The 18,908-nt window shown below is 40.3% G+C and overlaps 2 protein-coding genes across 5 annotated transcripts in view; both read right to left on the reverse strand.

Annotated features, from left to right (window-relative positions):
* The window catches only part of loxl2a (lysyl oxidase-like 2a), a 30,377-nt gene extending 28,171 nt beyond the window's left edge, over positions 1-2,206 (reverse strand). The window contains exon 1 of the mRNA XM_077572526.1: positions 2,071-2,206. The gene's annotated coding sequence lies outside the window, so the exon portion shown is untranslated. The remainder of the gene's footprint in view (positions 1-2,070) is intronic.
* A 1,719-nt stretch (positions 2,207-3,925) lies between these two features.
* Positions 3,926-18,908, reverse strand: part of tacc1 (transforming, acidic coiled-coil containing protein 1) — a 30,891-nt gene continuing 15,908 nt past the window's right edge. For 2 of the 4 annotated variants that reach the window (XM_077574422.1, XM_077574420.1), the window contains exons 2-14: positions 14,155-14,261; positions 10,413-11,874; positions 9,917-9,952; positions 9,149-9,206; positions 8,484-8,673; positions 8,337-8,389; positions 7,619-7,732; positions 7,457-7,533; positions 7,344-7,387; positions 7,043-7,206; positions 6,859-6,965; positions 5,709-5,829; positions 3,926-5,339 (exon numbers count right to left, since the gene is read on the reverse strand). In XM_077574422.1, the coding sequence (XP_077430548.1) occupies positions 5,274-5,339; positions 5,709-5,829; positions 6,859-6,965; positions 7,043-7,206; positions 7,344-7,387; positions 7,457-7,533; positions 7,619-7,732; positions 8,337-8,389; positions 8,484-8,673; positions 9,149-9,206; positions 9,917-9,952; positions 10,413-11,874; positions 14,155-14,261 (2,599 nt within the window). In that variant the 3' untranslated portion in view covers positions 3,926-5,273. Of the gene's footprint in view, positions 5,340-5,708; positions 5,830-6,858; positions 6,966-7,042; positions 7,207-7,343; positions 7,388-7,456; positions 7,534-7,618; positions 7,733-8,336; positions 8,390-8,483; positions 8,674-9,148; positions 9,207-9,916; positions 9,953-10,412; positions 11,875-14,154; positions 14,262-16,935; positions 17,468-18,908 lie in introns of those variants that run through there. The other 2 variants (XM_077574418.1, XM_077574419.1) reach the window with 2 other exon arrangements.

Here is an 18,908-nt window from a genome sequence, read left to right on the forward strand (position 1 = left end):
TTAGATGCTGTTTGAATATTAATGCTTTTCCATATTCAAAGGACTGGAACAGATGCAGGGACCGGGGATGAGGAGAGAGCAATTTGTGGTGTATGGAACTTTACTTTGAAGGAGAGAACCGTTGTGTTTGGCCATGAGTGGCCTCCTCCTCTGGCCTCAACAGCACCATGAGAATCACTAACAGATTTTTCTCTCAATGTATTAAAAAAAAGAGAGAGAGATGTAACTGCCAAACAGAATGTACAAAATGTCCTATTAGGTGAGAGAGAAAGTTATGATTTGAGATAAGTAGTCTCTCTTTCTTACTCGCTCTCACTGCAGCCTAATGAAGAGCAAATGTTGGCTCCTGCAGCAAAAGTGCCGCCCCTGTCATTTATCTCAAACTACGGCCGCAGGTTCTACCACTGAGGTTGAGGGGAGAGTCTACTCCGCCTCGATATTTCATGACCAACCATGCAATTGTCAGACGAGGCACCCAGATGCCTTCGGGGAGGAATGTTTCAGGACAAAAGTGAAGCAAGGGAGACATTGAAAGTTGGAGGCGCAAAGGAAGACCTCCACGTCACTTATAAGCTAGGGGGAGGAGATAGTTTTAGAGTTGACGTCATAGCAACTGGCGAACAAACTGCAGTGGGAGCACGCATGAGAGAGTAACCTGGAGAAGACGTTCAGAAAATCGTTTGGCTGCGGGAGACTTTCTCTGGCTTCATCATCTTGCTTCAGAAAGGACGGATACTCATGGCCATATAAGGACTGTGCGTGCATCTGGCGGCCGTGGTGCAGGGTTTAGAGATGGTTGTTCAGTAACCAGAAGGTCAGCTGTTCGATTCCCACTCTCCCCAAGTCATGTGTCGTTGTGTCCTTGGGCAAGGCACTTCACACACATTGCTTCCAGTGCTACTCAAACTGGTGTATGGAAGGTGCAAATGTTTGGTGGTAGTCGGAGGGGCTGTAGGCGCACACTGGCAGCCACGCTTCCGTCAGCCTGCCCCAGGGCAGCTGTGGCTACTTAAGTAGCTTACCACTGTGTGAATGTGGGAGCGCACGAATAATGCAACCACTGTGAAGCGTCTTTGAGTGTCTGATTAGATAGAAAAGCGCTATATAAATCCAATGCATAATTATTATCTCATCATATTTTCAGGGCCAACACCGATAAACACTGAAATGGCCCCTATAGGAAAGAGGTTCTTCACTCACTATCTAAGATGATGAGTTGTATGAGAAATTTATACTTTTACAAAAATAATAATGAGATAGAACTGCACTGCTTCATACAGAGATGTGCCTAACATTTTGGATACACTTCCATGTCAAAACAGATTTGTACTACATAGCCTACAGCTCTTGTATTAGAAGTCATTGGAAAGTACCTAAGATTGTGAATATTCAAATGTTAGTTCTAAGCCAGTGGTTCTTAACCTGGAATCGATCGAACCACAGGGGCTTGGTGAGTCAGTCTCTGGGGGAGGTCAAGACACACACCCGGCTAAAATGGTTGATAATGAAATGCCCCACCCGGGTATCATTGGCTGCATGTGATCACGCTACACCGCTTGGCATATTTGTTGGCTTGGCTCAATGGATGCACATAGGAAGCTGATGGGTTCAAGACCTCCATCAGAACCACTGTTCTAAGCAATGTCATAGAAAATTACTCCATTCCTAAAATGGCCACTGTGGATGACAGTAACGAATGTGAGGTACAGTGAATATATGTGTAAAGAATATAGTAAACCTGTTCTATAACAACAGTGAAGTGTGATTTCTGCCTGTGACTAAAATGAGGAAGTGCAGGGTGTTGTCCATTAAAGGGTAATCAATACGTAACCTCTGTGGACAGCAAGGAGTCCACTTTCATCAGGTGTCACTACAAATTTAAGTCTCATGAGCTACTAATTGTAATAAATTATGTCCACTAAATGTGATGGTGGAAGAACGATTAGAATAAAAACCTTACTATTTAAACTTAGTGAAGTAGAAATGTTGTGCAGTTGAAAATGTTCTATCTAGTACGTGAAACATACAAATTGACCTCTAAACATTCCAAAAAAGAAAGATAAAACTTACTTTTGCAGACGAAGGGTCCTTTCCAAAAGTTAGACTTGACGTGCTCAACCTGTGTGAGAGTTTGAGGTGTCAGGCATTGCGTCTTTGTTCCTTTTTGTACTTTCGCTGGCCCTTCTCGCAGCTCCCCTCACAGCTGGCAACTAGCTCCCGTCCCACTCCTCACGCACACAGCAGCCAATCAGCTGCGGCCTCAGCATCCTGACCCCGCCCCTCACCCCCGCCACCGGCCCAAGCACCACCCGGGTTAGACAAACACACCATAACATGAACCTGCATACATCATAGGAAACATATACTGTACTTTACATTCCATTCTCCGTCTAAATGCATGGCTTGTGTTTTAGTGATACTAATTTTCGGAATTTAATGTTCTGTTATGTTATTTTGTACAAAATATGGAGACTGTGGGTTTGCAAAGTTTGTTGAAGTTAGAGTAGCCGCAAGCAGACCGCATCCCAAAATGTCCCCTCAAGAATGAGACAAGACACAAACTTAAGGGATGCTGTGCTTTTGTGTCGCTTGTAAAGTTTTTTTCCCCCTTCAAGCTTCAAGTGAGTCACATTTTTAATGCCCATATTTGTAGTATTGTACTATGGGCTACACTGTTCTGAAAAATTATGTTTGAATATCAGTTTCAGCCTTCCAGCATGCCAACATAGATTGTGTATTGCACTCAATACGATTATTTCTAATGTAAATTGATTTAAAAACTGAACTGCACTCAACTTCTGAGCAATTTGGAGTTTCAACGTGTGCCGTTTGCCTAAATATGAGAATTTCTCTGTAACTTATACATACAATATATATATTATTCGCAGCTCCCATAAGATGTTGTTAAAAATAATTTATTAATTTATTTAACTTCCCAATCATATTTTTGGTCTATTCACAATTAATGGAAATAAAAATAGAATTATATAGACAATCCTTACTTGCATAAATGAGGTCGTATTTTGTAGTGCAATGTATTGTATATATAATGCATTTATATGTTGAGTAAAAGTTCCCTCACTTCAAGACACCATCTAGCGGTGAGAATGTGCATAAAAACTGACAAGCACGTCGTCAGTTCTGCAAGTTTGAGCACAGGTCGAAACATTCAATAACATGCATTACAAATTTAACTTGCCTATTCTATTGGGTACTTGATGGCTCCAACAATTCAACTTTTTTTTTTAAAACTGCAGAATTTGGAAAGTCAGCATTTAGGTCAGTGACCAACACACATACAGTACAGCTGACATTTATTTGAAAATATTGAAGAGGGTCAACATTTACCATTGTTGGCCCTGACCGTTTTCTGTGCAGAATGGGAGGAAAAATCACTCTTAACACCCTACACCACACAATCTTTCAGGACAATCTTTTAAAAACATCTGATCTGACACCTTTGCTGACATCGATTGGAAGAGAAGAAAAATGCTCATATTGGGCCATTTTATTGAAATGCATGCCGATAGGACAGTTATTGCTGAAAACATCAATCAACATGTCTAATGTTGATCAAAAAGTCATTCCATTGATGGTTACCTGCATACAAGTTTGAAGAGTTAATTGCATATTTGTCTCTAACGATTGTCATCAATGCTTAAAAGTTCAGAGGGCTAAGCTTATCTTTGCAGTCAAGTCGCAACAGAACTGCAAGACTAAACACATAACTTTAACCTTTCAGAGGTCACTGACCGCCTAACCTTATTGTGATACTTTTAAATTCAAAGTTGTCATTGTAGTATGCTGACAAAAAAGAAAATATTAGTGGCATTTTTACCTTAAGCAAATGTTAGCGTCTGTAGGAACAGAGAAGCAGTGATGGCATGTTTGGCAGTTTTGAGTTTGTACAGCAATTAGCTGGAAGTAAAACAGCAAACATTAACTTTTTATTTTGGAATGCACAAAATATACCATACAATTTGAGTATACAGTAGTACTAATTACATATACAAATATGATGTTTGTTCATGAAGTATAAAATGTACATGCTGGATTTTCATGTTCAAAACAAACGAAACTCCACCGCAACAGAACATCATTTGTCAAAATTTTGGCAATCGATTGTGCTGAAAGGAATCGTCCATGGAGGAGCAGAACATCCGTCATGTTGCATCTTCCCTCGGGTTCAATCAGACCTGAGAATGCCATCAATGCCGGAACATGCTCGAACTGTAAATTCACATTGTGTGCAATCACATAATGGGATGGACGTTCACTTTGGCCACAAGAGACGACTGCATGAGGAACTTACAGAAACACCTTTTTCTCTATTTACAAAATAGACACGATAAAGGCACACCTTGTTTGGATAGATCACATGTGGAAAACATGGTTGTGACAAAATCTTCCGAAACATGGCACATGGTTAGGAAAATTATGGTTGTACTTCCAAACTAGTGTGGAAAGGTTGCATGATTCAAATCTCTCAGGTGCTCATTTTAATCGATCCCACAAATCTCTGTAGCATAAATCTCATGTCATTTAATGCAAACTCTGCAGTACATCAAAGGACTTGATGTATCAATAAAAAATGCAACATAAATGAATATTTTAGAACAAAATCAGTAATTCAATTAAAAACGTAAAACGCATATTTGCATTCAATATACTGTAAAATGTTGTTTTTAATTCAATTTAATACCAAATTTCTGTATTTAATAACATTTATTATCCAAGTGCTTTTTATGTAATATTCTGATTTCTTGAATATTATGATCATGAATTCAGTTTTTTTGCTCCTAGCGTTTAACATGATAAAAAATAAATAAATCATGAAATATTTAAGTCTGCATCGTTAATCGATAGGTTTCAACTTTTTAAATAAATTACTGAAATTTCTATGAGATCCACCGGGAGTTCTTGGGCATGGGAGGAATGCAATAAAAGCGTGTGTTAAAAAATTTAACACATTCCAATTTGTCACCTTGTGGATGAAAACTCAGCAAGGAACTTTATAAACCCAGTTCAAATCAGGCACACACTAACATTACTACATTTCCAATAGTCACACAATAGTCAATAAATGTTGACTAAAATACCCAAAAGTCTTCCATATTGTCAAACTATGCCTCACTTTTGTGCTTGAAAACTGCTTGAGTTCAATATTTAGTATGAGGTATGCAAACATGTACTATATCCACTGCAGATACTTGAAGTATGTTGATGTGCACATACAATGCTTTGTGTGCTCTCTTGAAAGAGAACATGACGTCTTATTCTGTTCCCAATTTAGCAATCAGCTCATCACAGATCTTTGTGAGCTCCTCAATCTCTTGATTCTGTGGAGACAAGAAAATTTTTACTTGTAATAGGCAAACACTTTTCACCTAAACTGTGCTGTTTATTGTATTAAATGCTGCCCCCTTGTGTTAAATAAATAGGTTTTTTGTAGTTTGAATGTAAATATGTTGGTATGATTTATATCAAGTTTAATCTTTTTAATCTAGCCTAACACAATAATAAAAATATACAACATCAAATTATAAAGTAACTGGAGCATCCCTAATTATATATATATTTTTTTAAACTGTCATGGAAACAAAAGTTCACAGCATTCAGAAAAGAAGTTTCCTGACCCATTAAAAAAATTTTTTTTTAAATATTAGTCAGCAGCCAAACATTTACTGTGCAATACCTTCAACATTTACCTTCTGAAAGACGGCCCTTTCAAACGAGTCCACCTTCATCTGTTCCTTCCTCAGGCTGGCGCTTAGTGCGATCCCCTCCGCGTTGGCCTTGGAACGCACCTGCGCTATCTCCTCATTGGCCCTGTCACAGCAGGTACGAGAAGGAAAGATTTGCATAGTAGCACATAAAAAAGACCAAATTTAAGCAAATTACTTTAAAGGATCAGCCTAGTGCAGCAAAATAGTTCTGTTATTACTACCAATTGCTGATTAGGCAGAACTCGGTTTGAAAATACGTGTGTTGATATCAACACATCAATTTTGATTCAAATTTGAGTTATCAGATCTGGTTTGTTGCCTCAGAAATGCCACCTTAAAGGTAGTTCTTAAAACAGTGTGACTATAGTGTAACATTTTGACTTAAATGTACATGGAACCAAGGTTATGATAGTTAACAAAAACTAAAACGGAATAAAAAAAAATGTTAATGATATAAAAATAATAATTACAAATCAAAACCCAACTGAAGCTGCATCTTAAGTCTAAAAAAAACCAAAACTAATACTAAAACTAATAAACAACCAAAGCATTTTAGAAAGAATAAATACAAACAAAAAATATAAACAAACCTGCTCTAAAAACTACTGTGAAGTGGGAAATGCAAAAGCAAAAAAGTGAACACAACTGCAAACCAAAAAACCCAAACCGAATAAAAAAACAAAAAGACGAAACACGACAGTAAATAAAAATAAAAAAAACTTGAGTATGTTACACATGTAAGCCGCACCCGACTGTAAGCCACAGGTGTTTTAATGTTACCGCACTGGTGGTTCCCGCTACTTTCTTTTCCATAATGAGGGCGCAAATTGTCTCGCTCTCGTTCTGTCTCTCCTACTGTATTTGGGCTCACTTGGTTTGTTTTGCTCTGCCTGACGCTCTTGCGCTTCCTTTATAGTGCACCCATTTGCGATCTAATGGATAAGCCGCACCTTTGTATTAGCCGCAGGGTTGAATGAAAGTGAAAAAAGTAGCGGCTTATAGTCCAGAAATTACTGTAAAACAGAATTAAAAAATAAAAGTCAAAATGAAATCAAAACTAGCATTTTTGAAAACTATTTTGACCCGGCAGGTAACACAAATAAGTGACAACAAAATGAAACATGAATCTCACCTATCCAGTTTCTCCTCCGCGTGCACTTTGAGCGTTTGGTAACGCTGCTCCTCCTGCTTGATGCGTGTCAGGTAGTCCTGCGCGCATTTCTTCAGCACTTCCTCGTTCTGGGTGCACATGCAGAGTGGACATGGTGTCAAAGGTGCACTTGTCAACATATGGTGACATTAAAAGCACGACTGACCTTCTTGAAGCCCTCCAGGACGCCCTTCATGTTTTCATACCTCCTGAAGAGGTCAGCAAAGGAGCGCTCCACAGAACTGAGGTCGGCCAGGGCCTGGTCCCTCTCCACCGTCAGCTGTCTGACCGACTTACTAGAGGACAGCGTTTTCTGCTCCTGTTCATCCTCTATTACAAAGATGATGATGTTGTTGATTAGCTGACGACAAGGGTGACATCACAGAGAAGTGGGGCACTCTTACTGTGCCTGCCGCGCTTGCAAAAGAAATAGAAATAAGCAACCACATAGCGTGGCAGCGACTCACCAATCATCTGGGCAACTGTCTTCTCATACTCTGCAACAATTTTCCTGTCCACACAAGAAGACGGGGACATTGTAAGTCATTTTTCAATCTTTGCATGGATTCATGCTTCATACCTCATCTCTAAAACCTCAGCTCTGCTCTCCTCATACTTTGTCTTCCACTCATTGGCCTCAATCTCTTTTGTGATTATCTGATGGCAGCAACAAAGAGCGTGAATATGTGTGATGATTCTGATTATGAGTCGATTGATTCTGATTCATATGAGAGTGACGCACCTCCTCTCTAATGAGGGTCAGCACTGCAGCCTTGTCAATCTCAGTCAGTGCAATTTTGTCTTGGGACAGGACCGCTGCATCTGTATCACTGCTGCACGTTGTTAGATTCTCACACTGGAAAACAGAGAGCATGACTTTTATGGTTCTTCATTCTAAGTCAAACTCATTGAAAAGACTGTTAACATTTCATTAGAGCTTCCCTTATTGGAACCTTGGTACACTGTCATAAATAGTGGGTAAACCCCGGCAGCAGTCCGTCGTTTGAGGCATGGCTCAATGTGGGATGGACCTTAACGTTTGACTCCACCCACATGGATTCTCAACCTTGTTTTGACCACAACTTTTGAACCCAATTTTCTAGACACTCATACCACCGTCGACTCCCCTATTTTTATGGCCCCTGTTCACCCAGGATGTACGTCAAAATGGCCGTTTCGATCACTTCTGTCAATTACTTTACTTAGCTCCGCCCAGAATGACTGATGGTTGAGTGCCATTTTTTACTTTAAAAAAAATAAATAGACATGATGTCATGAGATCCACAAATTTGCAGTTATTGACATATTCAAATATTTTCAAATTTTATCTTAGACAAACACTGAAAGGGTAAGTAGCTGGTTGCTACCAGCATTAAAAAGAGTGAAATATCTCTCTGTAAGTTTATTTAAGATAAATAAGAAGGAAAAACATGTTAAAACTATAAATATAGTTTACTTACTGTGTCATCCTTCATTATAGATATATCCTTTTCATCTTCCACTGTCTCAGGAGCTATGAATGGAAACATAACTGTAAACAGAGCAAAACAAATGGCGCCAGATACTGTACTTTGACAACTTTAGAATTCAGATGGCTGTAAACATACCATCTGTGACAGCTACATCATCAACTTGCTTTTTGCCAAAAGTTTTACTACATTCTGATTCTTCTTTCTGCTGGTACTCATTTTGGGTTGTCTGCCCCATAATGACCGTAGATGCCAGCTTCTCCTCGTCAGTGGCATGGTGAACTCTCTGCGAGACCTCTGGAGAGTGAACCACCACCTCATTCTCCTCCTGGGCACAGTGAAGACAATTATGATCATTTAAATGAGCTCATTATACAGGCGTAATCCAATCAATTCATCCATTTTTGTTAGTGCTTGTCCTCATTAAGGTTATGAAGCTGGAGCATATCTTAGCTCGCATTCTGAAAATAAGAACTGTGCAGAACTCTGAAACCTGGGAAAAGCAAATTAACGGTTTTATCAACATTGTGAGCAGTACTATACTATACTGTATGTTGCCTTCCATAAAGTTGATGCACAGAGTTTACTTTACAACCACATTGCTTGGCTTGATTGAAATAATGGCAACATTAAATTAGGACATCTGCTGATACCAGAGAGATAATCGTATCTAAACAGCGTGAGGGTCTATGGAGTGCATGTTTGAGTGTTTAGAGTTTGAACAGCTGCTAAATAGTGAACATTGCTAATGTTGAAACACTTCAGCTGAGGCCCACACACACACTCACAAATGATCAAATTACCTGCTTGCACATGTCCTGCGTTTGGCTCTCGTCATGTTTGTCAGCTTTACAGGGATTCCTATGAGACAAAAACAGTAAATGCAAACAAGGTCATGAATATTTTGATGCTCGAAGTACAGCTCTTTGAGACTTAAATTGAACTCTAAGCATTAAAATGCTTTTGAGAAGGGGCAAATTGAACAACTTCATGCACATGGTGATTTAGTTGCTAACTTGCTTCACATGCTTTGCTGGTCACTGACTGACAGCACTGATGATGATATTTAAAAGGAAAGTCAACCCAAAAACTTTCCTTACAATAACATGCGCTATGCAGCCCGACTAGTCTAAACGCGGTATTTTGATTAATATTGCATTTGTGGAATATGAATTAAGCGGCAAAATCCACCCGTTTTTATCCATCTCAGAGGCCGGCCATTTTGTCACTTGCTGTTAACAGAAATTGACATCACAGTTGCTCAGGGCTCAGATAACAAATCACTGCTCAGCTTACGGATGTCACATGACCAAACTTGTTTTTTATCCGAGCCCTGAGCACCTGTGATGTCATTTTAAGTCGACCGCAAGTGGCAAAATGGCCACCCCCTGTGATGGATAAAAACAGATGGACTTTGCTGCTTAATTAATATTACACAAACGCAATATTGATTATAATGTCATGTTTAGACTAGTGGGGGTGCATACAACACATTTTTGGGTTGATTTCCCCTTTAAATAGGCCGCAAGCATGCTTAAAAGAAAACGTGCATTAATAGCGAAAGTACTTACAACAGAAAACAGAGAAACTTGGCTTGTTCAGATGTCCTGAGGCCGACAGTAGCGGATGAAAAGTGGAGATTTAGGGGTTGCGCGACAGAAGAGAGAGAACGATGAAGGATGATTTTAATCAGGATAGAGAAAAAAAGAATGTGAGTGGCTGAAGGTGTTTATCTTGACATGGTAAATAACAGAAGCGAAACATGCTGCGTGCAAAAGCTCAAAGTTTCCTAACAACCACAGCTACAAACAAACATTCCCTACAGCCTAAATATAAACTGGCTGAGGAATCACACCAATGACCACAATGCAGCGCTAAGTGTTTGGCATATGTTCAAAGTGTTATCTGCTATGCAACAATCCTCAAAAGGTGATGTCAACAATACATATAGCCTGAAAGGGGAAGCTCGGAAGTGCTAAACTTGAAAATTCTGGTTTGTTGTGATTCTGTTGGATGCAGCACATTTATAGAGGAAGAGTGGTTCCATGTCATGAAGCAGCCACTTACTTGGCCGTCCTCTCTTTGCTTTTCTTGGGAATCTGCCGAACTTTCTTCTCTTCCACTGGTTGCTCTGCTTTCTGTTTGCTTTCGTCTTTTGTTCTTTTTTCAGACTGAGTGGAACAAGTGGACAAATCGTCATTGCTCAAGATGCTGGAGCTCTTGAAAGGGTCAGTAGAATCGTCAAACTTGTCTGGGTAGGAGCCTTTGGGGAGCACTGGAGAACTGCTCAAAGTGCTGTTGCTCCCAAATGGATTGAAGTTGAGGTCATCCCACTGACTGGGATCAAAGTTATATGTTCCTTTACTTGGGATGGGAACATCATCCAGATTTAGAGGCACTGAGGTGTCTGGAATTTGAACATTAGTCTTCGGTGCTTTCTCGGAAACCAATGTTAGGTCAGGAACCGATTCTGACACCGCAGGTTCTGGTGCTGGTTCGCAGGAAGTCTCTGACGCTTTGGGCTTTACTTGCTTCTTGAGTTTGCTGCTTGTTTTTCTACATCCTAATTTCTTTGGAGGTGGTTTGTTGACTGCCCCTTCATCCAGTACAAACTCCAGCATCACGGGCTTTGCCTCCGATTTAGATTCTTCTGTTGGTGTTGCTACGCTGTCCTCAATCAGAGAGCAGCCGAGTGGCTCAGGTCTGGGGAAAGTTATTGATCCGCATGGCGGTGGAGAGTTCTGGATTTTGGATCCACCACTAGTGAAAGGGTTGAAATTATCGTATATCTGGTCAGGGTCAAAATTGTAGGAAGCTTTGGGAACAGGAAGTTCCTGTTGCTCGTTTGATTGTGTATCCTCCTTCGGTGTCTGCTTTATTGACAAGAATGGAGGCTTAGATTTATGGGTTTTATTTTTTGAGCTCGATTCAGATTTTTTGGTGACTGAATCAACAGGAGGCTCCTCCTCTGGTTGCGCCAGAGCAGGGCTTGGGACAGCTTCAATATTTTGGATTGAGTTTGTTGTAGGAAGAGGGGATGAAGATGGAGCAAGATCTAAATATGGTTCATTAACCAAGATGGGAATTGTGTCTTGGGAGGGTTCTGGTGATGTGACTTTGCATTTCACCACTTCAGGAACCAGTGTCCCTTCCTGGGGTAGTTCTGGTGGTGGAAGTTTGCATTTCATCACGTCACTTAGCAATATTTCTTCTCGGGGGGGTTCTGGTGGAGGAAGTTTGCATTTCATCACTTCAGGAACCACTTTCACTTCTTGTTGGGGTTCAGGCAATGGAACTGTGCTTTTGACCATTTCCGGCATCAATGTCACTTGGAATGAATCAGGAACAGGTTCATTGTCTATCGACTTTGACAGGCAACCATTTTGTTGTGCTTCTAGGTGCTTGATGTTCATTTCCAGAGGGTCTTGCAGGGGGACGGCTGGTTCATCCTGACCCATGTTGTGGAAGAGCAAATTATTGTGATCCCCGATTGGAGCTGTAACTATCAGGTGCTCATCTTGAACCGCATCTGAAGAAGAACAAATGAATATATTGTCACCTTGTTAATATAATGGCCTAAGTCATATTTTGACAAATTAATATTTTCTGAAGATTTTGGCCACCTCTGATAAAATCGGCTACATCTTGAGTTAAACTATACAACTAACTTATACAGTCTTATCCTGAAATTAAATTATTAATAAATATAATATATTCAGAATTTGTTTCTGTTTTATTGTGTTTTCTGAAAAAAAAAATTGAAAAAATATCACTTTGCCCATTATTTTAAGAAGGCGATGATATTCAAAACATAGTTATGTGAGCAACGCCTGCACATGCTAGTTTGTCCAATCAGATCAGACCTCAGATGTACATGATATCTGATTGGTTCTCTGAGAACAAGTTACCAGGCTGCCGACTGTTCCAATTGCAGCTGTTGCTATGGTAATGCCTTGCAATGAGATGGGGTCTGTGACATTTGAATCAAATGCACTAGGTGATAATTAATTAAAAAAAACACCATATATTATGTTGCAAATAACAACAGAGAGCGGGCAACCGTTTGATGAAGCCTTTAACTCCAAAGATGCACATCAACATATTTTAGTGTGCCTGTCATGGTGGCCGCGTGTAATATTATGTTGCTAGGAGACAACAGCCTGCTGGGTTTCTTCTACTTCTATTCAGCAGCTTATGATATAAAATACAAGACTTTTTAGGGGGAAAAGTCAGGTTTTCCATTGATACATACACATAATATTTTTTAAAAAGGTAGGGATTTACCAATATGTTTATGGGGAACAATATTGAAACAGCGTGATACAGTTTAATATTACATACCACTGCTAACTACAACCACAATATTTTTACAGTAATTTCTGGACTGCAAGGCACACCTGGCTATAAGCCGCGTTAGCTAAATTTGGGGAATACTACACATATAAGCCCCACCTGACTGTAAGCCGCAGGTGTTTTTAATGTTACCACACCGGGGTTCCCGCTACGTTCTTTTCCATAATGAGGGCGCAAATTGTCTCACTCTCGTTCTGTCTCTCCTACTGTAGTTGGGCTCAATTGGTTTGTTTTGCTCTGCTTGACGCTCTTGCGCTTCCTTTATAGTGCGCCCTATTGTTAAGACGGAGGGTCATATGCAAGTGAAAAAAGTAGCGGCTTGTAGTCCAGAAATTACTGTAATCAATGATTAATCATTTCATTTCCAATTTCATTAATTCAATCAAAACAGAGCATTTTTAATATATATATATAATTTTTATTAATGATTTTTACTTCTTTTTTATTAGCATAGCTATTTAAAAGATGTATAAACTAAGCAACTAAAAATATTGAGTAAAAATTAAGAAAGACATTTTTTATTTATAATTTTTAAAGTCAACTTTCTATCATAGATTATGATAGATTTCAGTTTTGTAACTGTATAAACAGTTTAAATGTTTGGATTTACAGGGATGGAGTAATGAAGCTTTGGGTGGCTGCAGACAATTACAGTCACCGACATGGCAAAGGTTTCTTAGCTTTAGCTCTTGTCAGCTAATTGCATACACAAACACGCATGATGTGGGAGGGGAGGAGGAGGGTGTTGACTCATTAAGGAAATTCTCTACTAGACTCTCCTCGCTGTCTGAGCTTTGCAATGTACTCTACGTATGAAGAAATGCTGTTTGACTGGATTCCTCTTTAAAAACAACAGGCCCTGGCATACACTGAACATAAGACGTTAGTGTGTTGTTTCAAAGTACTTTATACAGCTGCTTAAAAAGGCAAACTCTGCGACGGTAAGCCCCCCATCCCCTCCTCCCGACCCCCATCAGTGACCAACACAAAACAGGGTGAACTAAAGCTTTTGTTGAACCTGTTGAATTCCAGAGCAAAGGCTATTCCCACACTCTGTCACAGGCCTGTCGTTTGCCGTTTCATAGAGTGACAACACTTCTGCCAACCCCATCTAAATATCCATCAACACTGTTTAAAAACATGCATCAAAAAGCTACTGCAAAGGGTAATTTGGGGGTCAAAAGAAAGGCAGGTAAAAGGTAAATCCTTAATGGGAGCTGGAATGCAGTAGGCAGGTACATTCCTGACCCAGCCCGGCTGCATGTGGATCCAATTACACAGAACTTGATCTACCATGTATGTGCATGGGCTCACACTGCGTTGGAGCTTATTCAATTCCATGTGTGTTAAAAATAATGACATGATATGATGTCGAACATTTCCAGTAACTGCCAACCCAAAACTGACTCATTTAGAGTACTTCTTGCGTTGCCTCCCAGCCTGTTCGTTCCCTCACCTGTTTTGTTGTCAGCGTTGTCACTCTCCAGCTCCCCTGGGATGACCGGTGGGCTACGGACAGGAGTCGCTGCCTCGGGAGTGTCGAAATGACCGTCTGAGTCAGAGCTGATGTAGCCAGACGAGAGAAACACAAACAAGGAAATTAGAATAATTCCAAATCTGACAAAAAATAAAAACAATCACGACAGAGAGAAATGCATGTAACAACAATGTAAATATGAACCCTCACGGGGGGTTTTTCTCCTCATCTGAATACTTAGTAAGGCCCACAGTAAGGAAGCTTAGCTACCATATTCCCCTGTTTACCAGAAACTTTAAATAAATAAATAAATAGCTGCAATCTGCTTTACTCCTCAATCTTAAAAACAAGACGTAGAAAGAATATCCAACTGCCAAAAAATAGAAACCAACTGCCCACAACATCTGCAAATCTGCTGCTGCTTTTTGGCAAACAGTAAACTTTTTAGTGGCCACTTTTGACTTGTTGCCACTGTTTGAACTAAACTTTACAATTACAGGGCAACTTTGTTCTAAAGTCTTAATCAGCATGTTTAGAATAGTTACATTCTGCACTAATAAATGTCTGTCTCAATGTTATCCACCTCCAATAGTGCTTTTTAACCTTTTTGGAGGAACTGAACCCCAACAGTTTCCTATGCGCATTCACTGACCCTTCTTTATTGAAAATGAAATCGTTTTTTTTCTCCACATTTCAAAAATAGGTATTTACTGGTGGGCGGCACGGTGGCTGACTGGTTAGCACGTCAGCCTCCCAGTGCAGAGGACGTGAGATCGAGTCTGGGCTTCGGCCTTCCTGGGTGGAGTTTGCATGTTCTCCCCGTGCTTGCGTGGGTTTTCTCCGGGTACACCGGTTTCCTCCCACATTCCAAAGACATGCATGGCAGGTTAATTGAACACTCCAAATTGTCCATATGTATGGTTGTTTCGTCTCTGTGTGCCCTGCGATTGGCTGGCAACCAGTTCAGGGTGTACCCCGCCTACTGCCCGAAGCCAGCTGGGATAGGCTCCAGCGCCCCCCGCGACCCTTGTGAGGAAAAGCGGTTAAGAAAATGGATGGATGGTATTTACTGGTGAACAAAATGAACAGGGAGAGTAGCCTTTTCATCTAATCTGTCTCTCTTCACCTTGAAACCAGAAAGTGTTATGTTCTATTCTAGATAGATAGCTGTGCTAGACTAGAATTGCTCAATTTGGCATTACAAATCATGCAGTTATGACGCTGACATCACTCAACTCTATAGTATAGAGCACTTTAAAACAACCACCACTGTTGTTTTAAGATGGAATCCAGAGGCAACAGATACAATGAAAACAGCAAAGGTCCCAGATTTGAACCCTGTGGAATACCAGACGTTACATTATACATGCAAATTCACATTGGACATATTTGTGCGACCAGAGAAAAAAAACTCAACTAGCATGAAGGGATTACAATAATAAAGAAATCACACGATGTATCATCACAACGGCCACAAGTCGACTACTGAGCGCACTAAATTCCTTGCAGCACAGATAGGCCAAGCAATGTAGCGTGATCACCTGCAGCCAATGACGGCCAAGCAGGGAATATTATATTTGTTTCCCTAATCCTGTTGGAATTCAGATTTATCTGGGGTTGGTGAAAGATTCTCGATTTGTAACTCTGTGGGTGGACGGTGGTGTCTGGTTGGTGTTGGATTTCACTTTGCTTCATCTTTACTTCCTTTGATCCTTCTTCTGGTCTCCCGACAACTTTACGATTCTGGTGGGAGTCTGAAGTAAAGTTAAGTAAAGTTAAGGTGAAGGGTCTTGGATTTGTAACAGGTTAATTAAAAATCACAAATTTGCATGTATGCACGCAGGCACACACGCACACAAAAAGAGCGATGATGATAACATATTGACTCGGGAAGGCTGCTGAATGAATAATACAGAGCTCTCAGGGGAAAAAAATCATAACAAATCAGTTATTTGAGTTGGGTGTGTTTCTTGACCTCCGCCAAACCACTGAGACTGACTCACCAAACCCCCGGGTCAGTCAAATTTTCAGTGATGCAAAAGCAGTATCACCACAATAAAACATTGCACCCTTGAAAGGACAATGTGTGAAAGAATGTAAAATACATTGCTGTGTGTATAACAACCTAAATGACGACTTCATTGAGGCAGGAAGTAAATGCAGCACAGACAGAAAGAGGAAATAGGCTGACCTTCTGTCTTCCTGTCACACCGCATTCAACGCTATGATTTAATTTCCAAAACGTGCGTTTTAATAGTTTTGACACGGTAAACTGGCCCTTATCAACTTGACAGATTTGATAAGATCACCATCACATTGTAGGAACTGTTGATGTCATCCAACTGAAATAACTGCTACACATGACGATGTCATGCTCATTCCAACATTAGTCGCCTACTTCCTTGAAAAACATCAAGTAAAATAGAGTAATAGACCTAATCAATGCCAAAACGCCCAAAGCGCGAGTCATGTTTGTATTTGAAGCATCACACCTCTGTGTACACTGCTTACTTCTATCGCACAAATGACTAGAGAGGAAAACATTGTGTTCAAACCGCAGCCATGACAGAAATGTATCAGCAAAACACGACAATCAAACAAACGTGTCTTCTGCATGAAACATGTGAGGATGCGTTTGACTGTTTTTGTCTTTAGGAAGAATTCCCTTTTCCCCAAATTTTGCTGAAAGTAAGCACATGTTCATGCACACACGCACACGTGTCAATGTGCACTGTCACAAGTGTCCAAAAGAACACTTGCCTGCAGCCTTGAGAGCTCTCTTCATCATCATCCTCCGCTTGATGTACCCTCTCCTCGCTCCCCTCCTCCTCCTCCTCCTCTCCTCCTCGCACCGCCGTCCACGTCCATTTGGCCCATGACACCGGTGACAACCAAGACATTTCTCCTCCTTTTCTGTCGACTCAATGCTGGGCGTCGATTCGCTCACTTTGGCAGTGATATCTTTTGTTTTTACATTTCCATGTGTTCTCTCGTCATCCTCGGAAGATCACAAGGGTCCCCACAGGTGGAAGGAACCATTTCTACTAACGAACGAGACAGCTCTTCACCTCCACTCTCTGAATCTGCCTATGCTTCTCTGATCAGCTGGTTGTCTAACTGCTCACGGTCTCTCCCCTTCCAGTTTGCACAGCAGGCTGCTCCATTGACTCTAAACGCGGGCGGGGGAGGCTGTAAGCTTTCAGCGCAGACGTTGATGCAGGTTTTCTTTACTGGGCTCCATGTGTTGCCCTGTGGTTGGAGAATGGTACAATCCATCAGTTAGCCGTTTCTCTCTGAAGCAGGAGGAGGGAGTGTCTGAAAACAAACAGTGAGGGAGGAGGAGGGGTAGCTTTTAAAGCAGGGGCTCCTCTTGGTTAGGAATGTGAGGCTGCACCTAAAAACAGTTTTTGCAACCCCCAAGCGGTTTAACAGTTAACTGGCTTGCTGTCATGTGACACTGGAGCAACCACTTTAGCATCACCTCAATATATCCACCATCATCGTGGCTCTGCTGTTTTCTGAAGAATGTGAACAAAAAGCAAACAAATTCCACCTGCTTTTATCCTTCCACTTGCTGTCGACTGCAAAATTCATCACAGTTACTCAGGTAACGATTAATCACGTACAGCTCACCTGTTTTCTAAAGCTGAGCCGTAATTGGTTGCTACCTGAGCCCTCAACACATGTGATGTCATTTTCAGTTGACAGCAAGTGGCAAAATGGCCGCCCTAATTTTTCCTGCTTTACTCATTCCACAAACACAATATTAATCAGAATGAATACCATCTTTAGACTAGTAGGGGCCCATACAACATGTAAAGGCAAATTTTGGCTTGACTTCCACGTTGAAAGACTGAATAGATTAAAGAGCCTTATTCACGATAAAATACTTTATATGAAGAACAAAATATTTGGTATATATGATTTGCTACATGGACCGAAGTTGTACCAGAGAGTTTATTAATGATTAATGACCTTCTATGTGCTCAAGGATGACACAGTCATGGATCCATTTCCATTTCAGTCGCTTTATTCCCATGAGCAGTAACAACGCACATTCATACCAGTGCATTGCTATTGGCTACAAATCACTCCACACGTACACACACTCAAGATGAAATGTTCCTTTGTTGTTTCATCTGTGTTCATGTCACATCTGCCAATCATCAGGCCAACACTCATTGTCAGATATTACAATATGTCACTTTTTGTTATGTTGTAACTTTTAATATTCTGTTCTGGGTGAAAAATGTCATCTTATTTTTAATCTTACTTGGTCGCATTACAAATGAACTTATTTTTTTACATTTAAATGACTAACAAATATTCAAATATTACATACAGCATTGTAAAGTTAGTAGAGGCAACACATAATGGCAACAATTTGAATCTATAACAGATTAATCAAATTTTCATGATTTTCTGTGAAAAGGGTATTCCAAATTTGAACAAAATGGGCAACCCATTGAGCATTATGTTCAGCCTCAGATATTTTACTGTAATAATAAGTAATTTATTAAGACCACACAAAAACATTATTGGGGGTATCGAGTGAATAAAGTTGTGCTAAATTAACTACTTATTTGATTTTGCAATATGTTCCCGATGTCCTCATATCCAGTGCTAAACTGGTCTCAAGATATATTCAGTGTACACTCTAAAAACGTTTGGGTAAAAAATAACCCAACTATTGGTTCAAAAATGGACCGATCCTCTACTTGGGTCAATTTGAC

Source organism: Vanacampus margaritifer, chromosome 8 (genome assembly GCF_051991255.1).
Source record: "Vanacampus margaritifer isolate UIUO_Vmar chromosome 8, RoL_Vmar_1.0, whole genome shotgun sequence".
In the NCBI taxonomy this organism is placed as follows: domain Eukaryota; kingdom Metazoa; phylum Chordata; class Actinopteri; order Syngnathiformes; family Syngnathidae; genus Vanacampus; species Vanacampus margaritifer.